Source organism: Girardinichthys multiradiatus, chromosome 8 (genome assembly GCF_021462225.1).
Source record: "Girardinichthys multiradiatus isolate DD_20200921_A chromosome 8, DD_fGirMul_XY1, whole genome shotgun sequence".
Classification (NCBI taxonomy): Eukaryota; Metazoa; Chordata; class Actinopteri; order Cyprinodontiformes; family Goodeidae; genus Girardinichthys; species Girardinichthys multiradiatus.
Window position 1 is genome coordinate 37,420,054 of NC_061801.1, and position 16,762 is coordinate 37,436,815.

General features: G+C 40.3%; 1 protein-coding gene across 2 annotated transcripts in view; it reads right to left on the bottom strand.

Moving 5' to 3' along the window:
* si:ch211-196i2.1 (collagen alpha-1(I) chain) overlaps positions 1–16,762 on the bottom strand; it is a 153,864-nt gene that overhangs the window by 61,538 nt on the left and 75,564 nt on the right. For both annotated transcript variants that reach the window (XM_047371699.1, XM_047371700.1), the window contains 15 exons: positions 11,570–11,608; positions 11,421–11,474; positions 11,290–11,343; positions 10,433–10,540; positions 10,263–10,316; positions 9,149–9,202; positions 8,802–8,846; positions 5,908–5,961; positions 5,166–5,210; positions 5,000–5,053; positions 3,077–3,121; positions 2,921–2,974; positions 2,802–2,846; positions 565–618; positions 55–99 (listed from right to left, as the gene is read on the bottom strand). In XM_047371699.1, coding sequence (XP_047227655.1) covers positions 55–99; positions 565–618; positions 2,802–2,846; positions 2,921–2,974; positions 3,077–3,121; positions 5,000–5,053; positions 5,166–5,210; positions 5,908–5,961; positions 8,802–8,846; positions 9,149–9,202; positions 10,263–10,316; positions 10,433–10,540; positions 11,290–11,343; positions 11,421–11,474; positions 11,570–11,608 — 804 coding nt within the window. The remainder of the gene's footprint in view (positions 1–54; positions 100–564; positions 619–2,801; positions 2,847–2,920; positions 2,975–3,076; positions 3,122–4,999; positions 5,054–5,165; positions 5,211–5,907; positions 5,962–8,801; positions 8,847–9,148; positions 9,203–10,262; positions 10,317–10,432; positions 10,541–11,289; positions 11,344–11,420; positions 11,475–11,569; positions 11,609–16,762) is intronic.

Consider the following 16,762-nt stretch of genomic DNA (forward strand, 5'->3'; position numbering starts at 1 on the left):
TTAACCAACCAGATGTTGACACAAAATCATCAGTAGATCTAAATCATCGCCCACCATGACTCCTGGAAACCCCACATGACCCTGTCTCCCTGGCAAACCCTGTCAAAATGGAAACACAAGTCTTGAAATGCCAGTAAAGATTAGAAACAACAGCAACAATAATAATCACATTAAAATATAAATAAAAACAAGTAAAATAATACAGTAAAAAAGGATAATGTGGCTTCTAAATGTCACTCAGCAGGAATTGACTCAAGTATTCAACAGGCCACCATTAATTCATGAAATATCAAAATAAAGGACATCTTAATGTCCAAAAGAAGTTGGTAAAAAAAGAGGGAGCAACAAACAATAGTGTGTGTATGAAGCATTGAGTTAGGCTCCACTGACAGAGTTTGACCAACAGATGGCAGTGTGACGCAGCACCATTACCTCCAATATTCTTCCTACTCAAGCGAACATTGTGGCCATAAACTCCTTGTATTTTAGGACAAATCTTACAGAACCAGTTACAAATACCCAAAACCAACTGGAAATCAAAGTCATTTTTTTAACTGAACTCACCATGGGGCCCTCAAAGCCAGGATCCCCCCGAGGGCCCATTGGGCCCACAGGTCCCTGAGACAAACATAAGAAAGTAATAAGAAAAACTGACAAGCAATGAAAGTATACTGAAGTATTTATGCATTCATATGGTTAAACCTGGCAACTGCAAAATTGGGGCCACCCTTATTTCTTTATATTTTCCTTCCAATCAGCCGGTAAGTGGCAGTGATCATTAGTTCTTCAGGCTTTATAAGCATCTATCAGAGTTTTCCTTTAGACTCAGGCTGCTTTTTAATACATTTTCTTTTAATGTAAATTATGGTTGTTTTTTAGGCCTCTTAACTCTGAACTATAAATCATTCAAGAATATAACGGCTCCTAAGCTCAACGGATGGATCAGTGATGCGACCAACAATAACTTCCTAAGGATTCTACAAGAAATTACAAAGTTACCACAGTGGTGCAAACAGAAAATACGATTTTAGCTGGACTCAGAGGAATTTTCACATTCACATTGGACTTTTTCACATCTTGTTACGATTCAGTAAACTTTATGCTGACTTTATGTAATAGACCAACACCAAGTAGTGAATAATTATGAAGTTAAAGGAGAATGTGGTTTTGTAAATAGTTTTTACAATGAAAAATCTGAAAAGTGTGGCCTGCATTTGTATTTTTGGCTTTTTTACAATTATCTTTTGCAAAATAGTTCAATAGTTCAGTGGGGGAGTGGTGGCCTAGTAGTTAGAGAGCGGGGCATCTGCGTCCCTAGGAGGCCACCAGTACCCAGGTTTGAATCCCATAGCCTGCCACTCTGGGTCCCTGAGCAAGACCCTTAGCCCCTGGGCACCGCACAGTGGCAGTCCTCTGCTCCCTGAGGGATTGGCTCAAGGGTTAAAGGCAGAGCACAATTTCTCCATTGTGAGATCAGTAAAGTCTATTTTATTTTAGTTATTTTTTAAACTCAGTCTTACTCAGCATTATGCTGCCACCACCATGTGTCACTATAGGGATGGTTTGCTCTTTACACTTGTATTTAAAAATTGTTTTGTTATCATGCAATACTTTGCAATCTTAAAGGTTTTTCGTATTTTATTGTGTAAAGTTACAGATGACCCCACTGGGAGTGGACTGAATCAGGGCAGAGATGAGTCTGCATACAGACAGGAGGTGGATTGGCTGGTCCACTGGTGTTCAGAATCACCTGGAGATTAACCCGCTCAACGCAGTGGAGATGAGGGTGGACTTTCAGAGAACTCCCTCCCCTCACCATCCTCAACAACACTGTGTCTACTGTGGACCACTTCTGGTTCCTAGGAACCAGCCTTTCTCAAGACCTGAGTGAGGTGATCCTCACAAATAAACATTGTTTGGAAGAACGTCCAGCAGACACTGTACTTCCTGCAGCAACTCAATAAGTACAACCTTCCACAGGAGCTGCTGGTCATTTTCTACACTGCCATAATTAAGTCTGTCCTGTCTTCGTCCATCTCAATGTGGTTTGGCTCATCCACAAACCAGGACAGGACGGACTGCAACAGCTGCATGGCTCATGGAAGAATGGTAACACGACGTATCATGGCATTCTTCTCAACCCTCTTTCATAAAAAGGCAGATTTGTGGATTGCAAAACGAATACTTATCTTGTTGACAGATTCTCCCACCTGAGCTGTGGATCTCTGCAGCTCCTCCAGTATTGCCATGGGCCTCTTGGCTACTTCTCTGATTAATGCTCTCCTTGCTAGCCTGTTATTTTAGGTGGATGGCCATGTCTTGGTAGGCTTGGCTTTAAACTTCTCCACAACTTCCTCCCTGACCTGTCCGCTGTGCTCCTTAGTCTTTATGATTCTGGTTCTTCTCTCCGAGACCAGAAACAGAACAGCTGGATTTACACTGATTTAAAATTTCACACAGGTGGACACTTTTTAGGTGTCTTCTGAAGGCAGCTTGTTGTACTTGGGGGCTAGGTACAAACGTCCTTCTAAAATTTTGAAAACTACATTTTTCCTTCCATTTTACTATAATGCACTGCTTCAATGTAATATATAGAAGTTTGTGGTTACAATGTTAGAAAATGTGGAAAAGTTCAAGAGCGATGAATACTTTTGTTAGTTTGTTCTGCCTAAATGAAATGCAATTAAGATAAGTAAAGAGTTTTTATCACTGATGCTGCTTATACCCCTGATATTTGAAGAATATTAAATCAATATAACATAAAAATACTTTGGTGATATAAAATCATGGGACAAACTTACAGGGTCTCCTTTTGGCCCAGCAGCACCCATCAGTCCTGAATGACCCTGTTAAGATGCATATAGAGTAGCTTTAAACCCCTGCAGCAAGTTGAACAACAACCCAAAAAATCTGTACCCACTTGTGGTCCTCTATGTCCTGGAGGTCCAATCTGTCCCTCTAAACCTGGAGGCCCCTGGTTAGAATTAAGTGAATGCATTTTACATCCAAGCCAGAGTCCAAACATGAAAAAAGTTGAATATCTGCAGCAAGTAAATAAACAAGCAAGGTTTTGTACCCGAGGACCTTGGGGGCCCACACCACCAGCTGGTCCCATTTCTCCCTAGAAGGAAACAAGCAACGTTTTATACACAAAGAAAGCAATCAGTTCAACAAGTTTAGACATTCGGGTCAAGCTGTTCTTTTTAACATCAGTGCTGGTCAATTCAGTGTTTATTTCTGTAACACATTCAAAACCTCGGGTGACTAAAGTGTTGCACAAATTATAAGACATAGAAGCAATAATTACCAAACCTCCAGTAAGCTGGAAAATACAGTATTAAACAAAATATCATCAAATAAAATAAAGTAAAAAGAAATAAAGAAAATATTCTGATCATCTAGAACAAAAAGTCCAGGGCAAAGAGAAGGACTTTATGGATAGGGTTAACAGTCTTAAATTATGGGCCGTTTCTTCCATTTAGTGAAGTTTATCATCAAGGCTCAAATACCTCTGATTATCAGCCCACATCCACAAATATTAAACAGAAACTGGTTCCCAGACTTTGGAGTTACTACTGGTAGGCAAAAGTTTAGTTCATTAAGGTGTTGACTCTTTAATCATATGATGAAAAGGAGGTGGACAAAACCCAGCGCAGGTAGACTGATGTGATCAGTGTTTCTTATTTCCGACCGATCAAGACCAACCAACTGAAATATACAATGAAGAGTATATTGCTGTTTAAATGTGTTGGATCAAGAGGTACGCCTAAACCTTAATGAGATCAATAAAGCTTAAGTTTACACATTTATGTAGGCAATGTCAAAGAAAACCTAGTTAAAATCCCTTTGTAACAAACACGCCACAATATGAAACTAACTGAACTACAACGGGAACAAATAAGGAGACTTTTCTTTTTCTACATTTGCAAATCAGGAAACGGAGAATGACTCCATTCTAGAAGAGGAAGATACATCTTTAGAGCAACAAGACAACCAGAGGGGACAATAATGTTTCTAAAATTCGGTCACAAAAAAGTAGAATAGAAATATCCTTTATAGTCCCACAGTGAGGAAATTCAGGTGTATCAGCAGCAAAGTGAAAGGGGATTAGGATGCTGCCTTGATGAACTCCACAACCAGCTGGGACATTTAAAGCTAGAATAAAACCAAAACATTGATTTACAGTCAAAGAAAAAATAAAGTCATGAAAAAGTAGGAGCTGGGAGCTGCTAATTAAAGCACTTAATTCATCATCAGCAAATGTGATCACCTATATAAAAGCACCAGTTTTGGACAGTTTGCTGGTCTGGAAACATAGAGTATAGAGCTGTGCCATAGAGAAACATATGAGAAATTACCTTGAAGAGGCAGTTGTTAATGTCTAAAAACCTGGGAAAGGTTAAAAGACATTTTCCAAACAAAATTACGTTGTTTTTTCTACTTCTATTTAGACAGCTACCAGTCTTCAGAGTTCTGGACATCCACCTCAGTTAGACCGTGCAATGCAAGTTCATACCAACAACTAGAAAAAGACTGAACAACTAGGTATGGTTTGGACTTCAGGAACAATGTCCTTTGGACAGATGAGACCAAAGTGGAGATGTTTGGCACTGCCCCGTGTTTGCAGAAAACCAAACAGAATATCAGCACAAACACCTCATTCCAGCTATTAGGCACGGTGGTGACAGAATGATGCTTTGTGCTGCTTGGTGTGTTGCCACCAGAACAGGTCTCTGAGTAAACCATCAACTCCTCGTTATTCATTATTAACAGCACAAGGACAACACACACAGGAGCAAACTGAAATAGAAAATAAATAAGGTGCTGCAATGACCTAGTCAAAGTCCAAACCTCAATGTGACTGAAATGCTGCGAAAGGATGTGAGACACTGATGAAGTCATTCAGAAAACGACTACTGGGAGTTATTACTGCTGAAGGTGGAAATCATGTTAAACTTGTGGGCAAATAAAAAAAATTATAAAATTTCACGTTCAGTACCCTTGAGCCATTAAATCCTTGAGCACCAACTCGTCCAGTCAAACCTGGTGCACCCTGCAAAAGAAATAAGGTATTTTATGATTTTATACAGTAGGAAGTTTAAAACACAGCAAAAACATTTGGTTTTAAGAGGAAACAAATATTTGTCACTCAACGGTATTCTTACCGGTGGCCCTTGGGGACCTGAGGGGCCATTCAGTCCGCTCTCCCCCTGGCGAAAGACATGAAACAGCATAAGTTAAATAGTGCTCTACAGATTGTGGATTAATAGTTGTTATATTTAAGAAAAACTATTGTAATTGTAGGGTGGTTAAAAAAGATGTTCCAGTAGAGGGTGCTCTTGTTCTGTGCCCTCACTGGAAATGCAGCCATTCTGCTTGTCCAAGTGGAGACACTGTAGCTCTGAGGTTTTTGCCTGCAGACTGGCATATTCCTAACAGTTTACATTTACTGCCTGTAAGATGTGAGAAGAAGCATTGCTGGATGAAATAAATGCTCAAAGGTCTCTCCACAACTCAGAACCCTGTGTCTGGTGTCTGCCTCTGCAAGGAACATGCCTCACCTATATCCAAAGACAACGCAGAACTCCCTAGCCTTCTTGTACAAGCCTCAGATGCAAAGAGAGATAGACATAATAAAAATCAAAGTATCATCTCCTGCTTAGTCCCTTATGCTTACAACTAGTGCTTTGTTAGTGGCACTACAGGTTCCTGTACAACTCCAGCTGACCAAGTGATTCAAGTTGCCTTGTCCTGTCAACATCTAAACCTCCTGAGCAAGACAACAAACAGGCAACTTGTTTTGACAAATTATAAAGGTCCTCAGTAGTATAGCAACTTTTCTGACTTCTTCTCTGTCAGGATGATGGCTGAAATATCTTCACAGTCATCAGACAAGGCCTTACTCACATCAGGCCCAGCGGGCCCTTCTGGTCCCTCTCCACCTCGAACCCCCTGGTGCCCCTGCAGAGAAGATTCAAAATGCCAACATATCACAAGATAAATAAAATAACAATCATAATTTCCGTCCGTCCGTCCATACTTTTGTCACAATACAAACGCAAACTTCAGTGTATTTATAAAGGATGTATTTGCAAAGGATGAACCGGTGTTGAGTCAAAACAATTATTCTTTAGGCTCTTTTTCTTTGGCTGAATCTCTGAAACGTCCCATAGACCAGTGTGTTCCAACAGGGGGTACTCGTACCCCTAGTGGTACGTGAGCACACTGCAGGGGGTACGTGGAAACATTTAGGGCCTAATCTTCAAAAGATTTGCATGTACAAAACCACATGCAAACCTGTTTGCGTCAACAAAGCTGATCTACAAATGAGGTGGTAATCAGATTGCGTGTGCAAAATCAGCGGAACTGTGGGCTCAAACTTTTTAGCGTGTCTGCCTTCACGAATATGCAAAACATATGATAATGATCCAAATGCACAAATTCATGGGAGGAGGATATGCAAATGTCATCCCTTATCATCCACAATGCGATTTTCAAAGCCTGAAATGGTTTGCTGGCACAGTTTTTGCATTTGGATTTAGCACGTTTGAAATGCAGGTGCTAATTGGGACGCCAAAATGTCTGGTGTCACTTTGGCCAGTAGGAGACATAGATAGAATGACAGATGACAGGGAGACAGAATCTTCTGTACATGTGCCAACAGATTTGGGTTGTCAAAAATAAAAATATTAAAAATAGATAATAGAGGATTCTATGTAGGATTATCTAAGCTCTGATTTGGAGCCAATCACAAACAAAAGCCATGATATTTCTCCTATGGTAAAACTTGCAACACTTCATTCAACATCATTCCAGCGTAACATCGCTGTCAGTAAGATCATCTGCTGAACGCGAACAAACCTGATCATGGCCAAATGCGCACATAACTGATCAAGCGCGAACAGCCTGTAATCGCACATCATGCAAAAGACCAACTGTACTTTGATGTTGATTATATAATTATTAGAACACAACTAAAGACATTATAAGGCTGATTAAATCCTTCATTTGCAAACTGGATGCTAAAATCACTTCTTAGCAGTTGAAAAATCAGCATTTTTAAGCAGCATTTCCATGTGGTGACAAAGACTGTGCCTGCTTTAACCTGAACAAGCATTATTGACAGTAACGTTATGTCATTGCAGAGCAATCGGAGCTGGATCAGTTTGATTACGTTGTTTAAATGTGAACATATGCCAGGGGAGGGTTTGGTTTATGCAGTTAAAAATTATTTTGTGTACCAAAAAATTTAAACAATAATAATGTCATTAAAATATTGGCAAAACAAACAAAACGAATTTAGAAAATATATTGGAAAATAATTTATTTTTACGTACATAAATATTCAATTTAACTTTTTTGCAGGCCAGTCATGGGACGCTATGTTTTGAAATTGGCAATGCTATGACATACAGATTGGCAACTCCAATAACAATCTATTTTTATGTTGCTAATATGACATTCAGGCTTAAATATTGTGGCTGTTTATGATAAACTCCGAAGTCTTCAAAACATACACTCTCAAAAAAACAACAGAACGAAAGGAATTAAAAGATTAAGGGAGACAAATTAATTAACAGACATATTTATCTTTTATATTGTTAATATTGATTGGCCAATTTGTTGCAAGTTACGTCGAGCAAGAAAAGAGAAATAATCTCGTCAGGGCAGATGACAAACCTGCTGTGAGTAGCACAACAAAAGTTGACTGTAAGAGTCCAGAAAAGCAAGGGCCGAACAGAAGGAAAAAAATCAGCAACTGGATCATTTGTTATGATGCAGCGTAACAATCCCTGCATATTTCTAGCCACACAGCAAAGGATCTGTTTGCTTTTCCTCTTCTTCCAGCCAGTGGCACACACAATTTCCTCATTTAAATAGGGCGGTCTGCACCTGTCTTGCACCTGTTATCCATTGCACACACAGTCTTTGAAAATCGCACGCAACACGCCCACTTATTGCACGTGCAATTTATTTATAGTGCACGCAAATTAGCACCCGCTATTTGGGATCTTTGAAGATCAGGCCCCTAAAATTTTATTTCCAAGATGACGGGTAAATATCAGTTAGTAGGGCTAATTTTTGGATGTGTGATGCCTTATTAGGACCCAGGTGCAAAATACAGCAAACTTTTGTACATTTTATTTTTGCTAACATGTTTGACTGAGGGGATACACAAGTCAAAAAAGGGTTGGAAACCACTGCCATAGACAACACAGCTTCACAGACAGACAACAGGACATTTAGCACCAACACAATTTCCAACCCAAAATTAGATGAAAATGTAGCATGTAGCAGAAGTTCAGCCAACAGATACTGCATCTCGCAGGTCATGTTTCAGGTTTTATTGGATTTCTGTTCCTATTTCTGAAATAAACGTCTAGCAGATGCTGTTAATCTGTCAGATAATTTATATTTTTCAACTTTCTTCACTTCTTCTTTTGTCCAACACTTAATCACTCCTCATGTACAACATGCTGTCAACACCATGTACAAAGATTGGACAGAAAATGGACCAAAGTCCAAGGAAAGTCTTTGAAGGAGCTTGAGAAAGCCCAGTGAACTATCAAGAAAACTTCAACAGATTAAAATTTTGCTGCTTGAAAGAACTGTCAAGAACATAGTGGTGGTTTAAAACTTCTGCCCAGCACTGTAAAGAATTGTGGTCTATGAGCAAAGGGTTTTCTGACTTTGGAGATATAAATCTTAAGAAACCAAAATGAGATTCCTGTCTGCTGCAGTTTGTGGTTAAAGTGGGAGTTAAGAAGATTGTTCTTTATTTTACAGAAGAAGATACTCACTGGTGGTCCGATGGGACCAGGTGGACCAGGCAACCCAGCTGCACCCTGTTGGCAAAAATAAAACAAATATCTTAGAAAAGGAAAACAAAGATCAACAAGGCAGTTTAATTCTGTAAAAACAAGAAACTCAACATCTCTTTGCAACCCTAAACATTGGTGTGACCAAAGTCTCCTTATTTCTCTAATCTCAAAGTTTTTAACGAGTAAATCAATTATTTATGTAGGCGCCCATCATGATTTAGTCAATATTTATTGCACTACGTTGTAAAAACCTGTTTTATTAGCCATGAGCAGAAAATCTACTGCTACTTTGAACATGGAGGAAGGATAAAATTTTCAAAGAATACCTTCTCACCAGGTTCACCAGTTTCCCCCTTTGGGCCCTGATCACCAACAAGACCCTGAAAAGACAAAGAAAACAAATCGTTTCATTCTATAATGAGAGTCAATCTTTCACATAAAGCATTGTTAATATTTAAAATGTTCTCTCGTTTCAGCAACACAGGTCTTAGCAAATATGAATGTAATGCAATTGTTAAACCGGTAAATTTAAGAACAAAGATCGTGCTGTAGAACCCAGTGACAACCCAGTTCAGGGTCAACCAGATTTTATTTTTCTAAAAACATCCCGGTATTTGAAAGAGTTTGTGATGCCGTGTACTTTAACTAGATGTCCTGGATAATTGGAGAAGAAACAGGCCCACAGAATCACAGATCCTCCACTGTACCAAAGAGTGAGGCTGAGGGTTTTTGTCCACATTCAGCCTATTGGCAAACTTCACATGTTTATATTTGTTAAAGTTGGGCATAAATGGCTTTTTCTTGGCATGCCTCCTAAAATGGTCGTCTAATGGTTGCTAAGGAGACTTTGTGACCCCAAGTAGCTTTTCTTATGTTTAGTTTTACAAATGTGAGCTTTGGAGAAGTTTTCAACCACTCTTACCATCCTGCTCAGTGGATGTGGTGTTTAAAACTTGGGTCCAGCAAAACGGGATATATCAAAAATGCTTCAGCTAAAGGATGGATGGATGGATGGATTGATTTTCTCCCCACTGAATAAATGCTACTAATGTCTGATCAGCCAGGTGTCTGAAGACCTGATGAGGCGTCCAGGTTAGTGCATCTGTGTAATTTATGAAGTGGAACATAAAGGACTGCAGTAACTGATAATTAGATGGAACATTTTTTTTTAAATTAAAATCAACAGTCATGTTTAAAGTTAAGAAAAAAAAGCAACTCCATAGCAAGAAAATCTTACTACTCTAAACCTTTAACTGGTAGGTACTTAACTAAATCCTTAAAAGCCATTTTAAGTCTAACCCGTTTTAAAGCAAATGCAGAATTTATTATTGAACTTTTAAAACATTTTCACTATTTCTAAATTAACTTAGGACTATTTTCTGATTGTCTTTTTGGTTGTGACAAACCTTTAGTCATTTATAAACTAATCATTATTCTCACCTCATCTCCTTTCTCTCCTTTGGGTCCTCGTTCTCCTCTGTACCCCCACAGGCCCTGATGTCAGTGAGACAGAAGATGGAGAAATTTTTATTAAGAAATGACACTGTAACCATAGATTTATGGTTGTATCCTTTGGGCTGTTAACAAGTTAAAATTCAGTGTGTGCCCACATGTGATCCAGGAGGACCAGGCGTCCCAGGTTGACCATCTGTTCCATCTTCCCCATCTCTCCCTGGGGTCCCGGGCCTTCCTGGAGGCCCCATCAGGCCTATATCCCCCTGCAAAACAACATCAACTGAACATAGACTGAACTGAATACCCTGACGGTGTCCTATGCAGTTTCATTACAATGAGATTAGATCCTTTAGCATTCAGCACAATCATCCCTCAGCAGCTAATAACGAAAATGGACCACCTGGGCCTGAAGACATCTCTAGTGTAACTGGCTGCTTAACGTTCTCCCTGAAAAAAAATAGAATTCAGGTTGGCAATAGAACCTCTGGACAGGACAGGCATCCCACAAGGATGTGTGTTTAGTACCCTGCTTTTCAACCTGTTTGCCCATTACTTAAAACCAAGGTACAGCACCAAGCTCTACTTGGAGAGGGAGAGCAGCACGAGGTTTATCAATATACACGCAAAAGATTATCTCTTCTGGACCAATACCAACAAATTACTAGCTAGAAGAACTGCCATTATTGTTTATTTCGGAAATGGCACCAACCGCAGAAGTTAAATTAAAGCAGTTCAAAAGGTCACTGTGTCTGGCTCTCTCCCTACGCGACGGCATAATTTCCCACCCTCTAAAGCACTCAACACCACACTGGAACCTATTTAAGCTGATATTATTAGGTATGAGGTTCCACATTTCCCAGGCCTGCACAACTTTACTAATTAACAGTTAAAATGGCAATAAAACTAAAGGTAAAATTTCAACACATTGAAATTATTCCTTCAGGTCTTAAACTACAAATATATTCTAGAGACAGTGGAACAATTTAAAATAATCTTTTTGCAAAAAGTGTACCATTTCTCCTGGCATCCCTGGTTGTCCTTCCTCTCCAGGTTCACCAGGTGGCCCCTGAAAAATAAGGATCATAAAAATAAAAATGCTCACTATCCACATGCTTAATTTTTAAATGATGGCTTTTTGTTCACCTGTATGCCAGGTTTCCCCATTTCTCCAGGTGGTCCTGCAGGTCCTTCTTTAGTCTGCAAGCTCACAAAGAAGAAACCAGCCTCAAAAGAACTAACATAATAAGTCAATGTTATTTGAGAAAAGGCTGGTAATGTCACGTCATACTTACAGGCCATCCAGCTGACAGTAACTGGTAGAAATTGGTTTGCTACCAAAAAAGAACAGAAGGTGAAGAATTAGAATAAAATCAAATGGAAAAAATGCACAAAAATGTCACTTTTGTTTAACATTTTGCATATTTCCTGCAGATAAAACATACTTTTCAGTATAAATGTAAATATGGGAACAGGGATCTTATTTTAAAGTACATCCAGTATCCAAATCATCATCACAAAACCACTAACAGACCTTATTTCTGTCATCTCGCCTTGATAATGTGCATTAAACAACTTACAGCTGTGTCCAGTGCAGAGAGGTAAAACAGATGACTACAATACATTAGCTTGCACGCACAACAACTGTACAGACTATGTTTGACATGAGGTCTGGAGGCCTTATGTCTAGCCAATATAGCCTGTTTGGAGGAATCTTTCAGATATTTAATGCAAGACTGCAAAACATGCACATGTAAATCTAATTGATTTTAGGACTCGAGGACTATTGACAACTCGATGTTTTAAAGAAGACTAGTGAAGGTTTGAGTTTATACGAATTGGATTTATACCAAGTAATACAAGTTTAACCACAAACTGAATTGAAAACCTACCCATCCAAAGGAAAACCCATTTTGGGGGTTTAAAAAAACAGTTTTCTGTGGTTTTAGGAACAAACAAACATAAAGACAAAGGAAACAGTATACAAGTAAATTTAAATAAATTAGAATATATTTAAAATATATATACAGATCCTTCTCAAAATATTAGCTTATTGTGATAAAGTTCATTATTTTCCATAATGTAATGATGAAAATTTAACATTCATATATTTTAGATTTATTGCACACTAACTGAAATATTTCAGGTCTTTTATCGTCTTAATACGGATGATTTTGGCAAACAGCTCATGAAAACCCAAAATTCCTATCTCACAAAATTAGCATATCATTAAAAGTGTCTCTAAACGAGCTATGAACCTAATAATCTGAATCAATGAGTTAACTCTAAACACCTGCAAAAGATTCCTGAGGCCTTTAAAACTCCCAGCTTGGTTCATCACTCAAAACCCCAATCATGGGTAAGACTGCCGACCTGACTGCTGTCCAGAAGGCCACTATTGATACCCTCAAGCAAGAGGATAAGACACAGAAAGAAATTTCTGAACGAATAGGCTGTTCCCAGAGTGCTGTATCAAGGCACCTCAGTGGGAAGTCTGTGGGAAGGAAAAAGTGTGGCAGAAAACGCTGCACAACGAGAAGAGGTGACCGGACCCTGAGGAAGATTGTGGAGAAGGGCCGATTCCAGACCTTGGGGGACCTGCGGAAGCAGTGGACTGAGTCTGGAGTAGAAACATCCAGAGCCACCGTGCACAGGCGTGTGCAGGAAATGGGCTACAGGTGCCGCATTCCCCAGGTCAAGCCACTTTTGAACCAGAAACAGCGGCAGAAGCGCCTGACCTGGGCTACAGAGAAGCAGCACTGGACTGTTGCTCAGAGGTCCAAAGTACTTTTTTCGGATGAAAGCAAATTCTGCATATCATTCAGAAATCAAGGTGCCAGAGTCTGGAGGCAGACTGGGGAGAAGGAAATGCCAAAATGCCAGAAGTCCAGTGTCAAGTACCCACAGTCAGTGATGGTCTGGGGTGCCGTGTCAGCTGCTGGTGTTGGTCCACTGTGTTTTATCATGGGCAGGGTCAATGCAGCTAGCTATCAGGAGATTTTGGAGCACTTCATGCTTCCATCTGCTGAAAAGCTTTATGGAGATGAAGATTTCATTTTTCAGCACGACCTGGCACCTGCTCACAGTGCCAAAACCACTGGTAAATGGTTTACTGACCATGGTATCACTGTGCTCAATTGGCCTGCCAACTCTCCTGACCTGAACCCCATAGAGAATCTGTGGGATATTGTGAAGAGAACGTTGAGAGACTCAAGACCCAACACTCTGGATGAGCTAAAGGCCGCTATCAAAGCATCCTGGGCCTCCATAAGACCTCAGCAGTGCCACAGGCTGATTGCCTCCATGCCACGCCGCATTGAAGCAGTCATTTCTGCAAAAGGATTCCCGACCAAGTATTGAGTGCATAACTGTACATGATTATTTGAAGGTTGACGTTTTTTGTATTAAAAACACTTTTATTTTATTGGTCGGATGAAATATGCTAATTTTGTGAGATAGGAATTTTGGGTTTTCATGAGCTGTATGCCAAAATCATCCACATTAAGACAATAAATGACCTGAAATATTTCAGTTAGTGTGCAATGAATCTAAAATATATGAATGTTAAATTTTCATCATGACATTATGGAAAATAATGAACTTTATCACAATATGCTAATATTTTGAAAAGGACCTGTATACACGCAATGTTGACGCAATGCTGAAGAGGCGCGTCAACCATGACAGCCCCACAACATCCAGAGACTTGAGGTACTCAGGGTGGATCTCATCCACCCCCGAAGCCCTGTCACTGTGGAGCTTTTTAACCACCTCGGTAACTTCATCCTGGTTGATGAAAGAGTCCAACCCCGAGTCCCCAGACTCTGTTTCCACCAAGGAATGCGTGATGGCAGGATAGAGGAAACCCTCGAAGTACTCCTTTCATCGCACGATAATGTCCCCAGTCGAGGTCAGCAGCTCCCCACCCCCACTGTAAACAGTGTTGGCAAAGCACTGCTTCCCCCTCCTGAGGCGCCGGACGATTTGCTAGAATTGCTTCGAGGCCAACCGGTATTCCTCGCCATAGCCTCATCGAACTCCTCCCAGGCCCGAGTTTTTGTCTCTGCCACAGCCCGGGCCGCGGAACCCTTGGCCTCACGGTACCCGTCAGCTGCCTCAGAAGTCCCACAAGCCAACCACAGCTGATAGGACTCCTTCTTCAGCTTGACAGCATCCCTTACTGCCGGTGTCCACCACCGGGTTTGGGGATTGCCGCCGCGACAGGCACCGCAGACCTTACGGCCACAGCTACGGGCAGCATCAACAATAAATGCGGAGAACATGGTCCACTCGGACTCAATGTCTCCAACATCCCCCGGAATCTGGTCAAAGCTCTCCCGGAGGTGGGAGTTGAATACATCCCTGGCCGGAGGCTCTGCCAGATGTTCCCAGCAGACCCTCACTATGTGCTTGGGCCTGTCAAGTTTGTCCAGCTTTCCCCTCTTCCAGCAGATCCAACTCACCACCAGGTGGTGATCAGTGGACAGCTCAGCCCCTCTCTTCACCCGAGTGCCAAAAACATGCGGCTGAAGGTCTGATGACACGACAACAAAGTCGATCATCGACTTCCTGCCTAGGGTGTCCTGGTGCCACTGATGAACACCCTTAAGCTTGAACATGGTGTTTATTATGAACAATCCATGACTAGCACAGAAGTCCAATAGCGAAACACCACTCGGATTCAGATTGGGGAGGCCATTCCTCCCGATAACGCCTCTCCAGGTATCACTGTCGTTTGGCGTTGAGGTCTCTCAGCAGAATAATGGAGTCCCTGGGAGGGGCACTATCCAGCAACCCAACAGGGACGCCAAGAAGGCCGGGTACTCTGCACTACCGCTCGGCCCGTAGGCTGAAACGACAGTCAGAGACCTGTCCCCAACCCGAAGACGTAGGGATGCGACCCTCTCATCCACCGGGGTAAACCCCAATACGAGATGGTTGAGCTGGGGGGCAACAAGAATATATATATATATATATATATGGGAAGTTTAGTGGAAAGAAAAAATGTAGTAGAAAAAGATTCACTGGCAAAAGTGAAAAGGAAACCTCAGCAGAACCACAGGCTGTTCCCCTCCATGCCATGCTGCATTGATGCAGTAATTTATGTAAAAGGAGCCCTAACCAAGTTTTGAGTGCGTATATTCAACAGTAAATGGAGATAATTTTAGTAGTCCCACATTTCCTGTTTTTATTGTTTTAATGAATTTTGGGTTGTCATAATCATTAAAACTGACAGGAATAAGTACCTAATATATTTCACTCTGTGTGCAATGACTCTATATGAATTTCACTCTTTGAAACTCATATTCTTTATTCTAATGTATAAGATGCACCTGTACAGTTAGGCTTTCTACTAAGTAAGATTAACATCTATCTGCTCAAAAAAGATCTTTCAAAAGGTTTACCTTAAATATTCACAGAAAACAACAAACAAACTGCTAGTTCTTATTGTCTTGGTCCCTTTCCAGGAAAAAAAAAAAAGCACCAAATAGCAATGCTAAGGGTTTTATTTCGAAACCAATGAATTGAAAAGTTTATTATAGGAATAATTTCCCATCCAGCTTTACGGATTTCTTGACATTTGCTCGGTGATTAGGCTAACAAGCAGGATTTTATACAAAGACTATAGCAATACGCACACAAACAAAGGCACATTTTTACCAATACGTAAACTGTTATGGTCAGAACGCACCACAAGAGGAGAATATAAACAGTTTGTTACTGCAGCTATCACTATGTTTTACAGCTGTGGCCATATTGGATTTTGAAGTCCCAGTTTCCAGGTCAGAATTTTAACTTCAGAGAAAGTTAAACTCTGCCAGAGTTGCAAGAAATAAATTTAATCATTCTGCTCTTGTAGTTCTGGTTTGAGAGTTCTTGCGGCTTCTTCCTGATGTACATTCTGGGCAAAACCTTTTTATTGTTTAATGTGCAGAGTGAGGGACCCATAAGAACCTCCTATTTCTGAACTTGAGTTCTTGTGAACTTTGTTTTGATCTTTTCCTTTCAGTAAGAGAAAAAAATGTATCTGCTGTGGGGTAAGTACAGGCCTTAAGAGTTATATCAGCAGATTATATTAAGCACTGTATTTCTACATGAAATATCTGCTCTAAATCAAAATAAATCACTATAATTTTGCTTTGCACAAACCACACCTGATACCACAAAACACCAAGCCTACAGAGAAGACGTTCATACTATTATTGAGCAACTACACTGACTTTATGCTTTAAATAATTAAATGTTTTCTTTCACCAAATGATTTTCTAATTCCAATCTGTTTTATCTGTCTAATAACCAGATAGAAACAAAAGTCACCAAGAGGAACTTTTCAGACAAAAACCTGAAAATACATTTTGGGTCCGATTCCAAAGTAGGGGTGGGTAATATGAACTGAAACGTCTGTCATAATTTTTTGTGGTATTTATTGTGACTGTGACTACATGTCACTGCAGTCAATACCAACAAACAAAATACAGCTCTTAAAA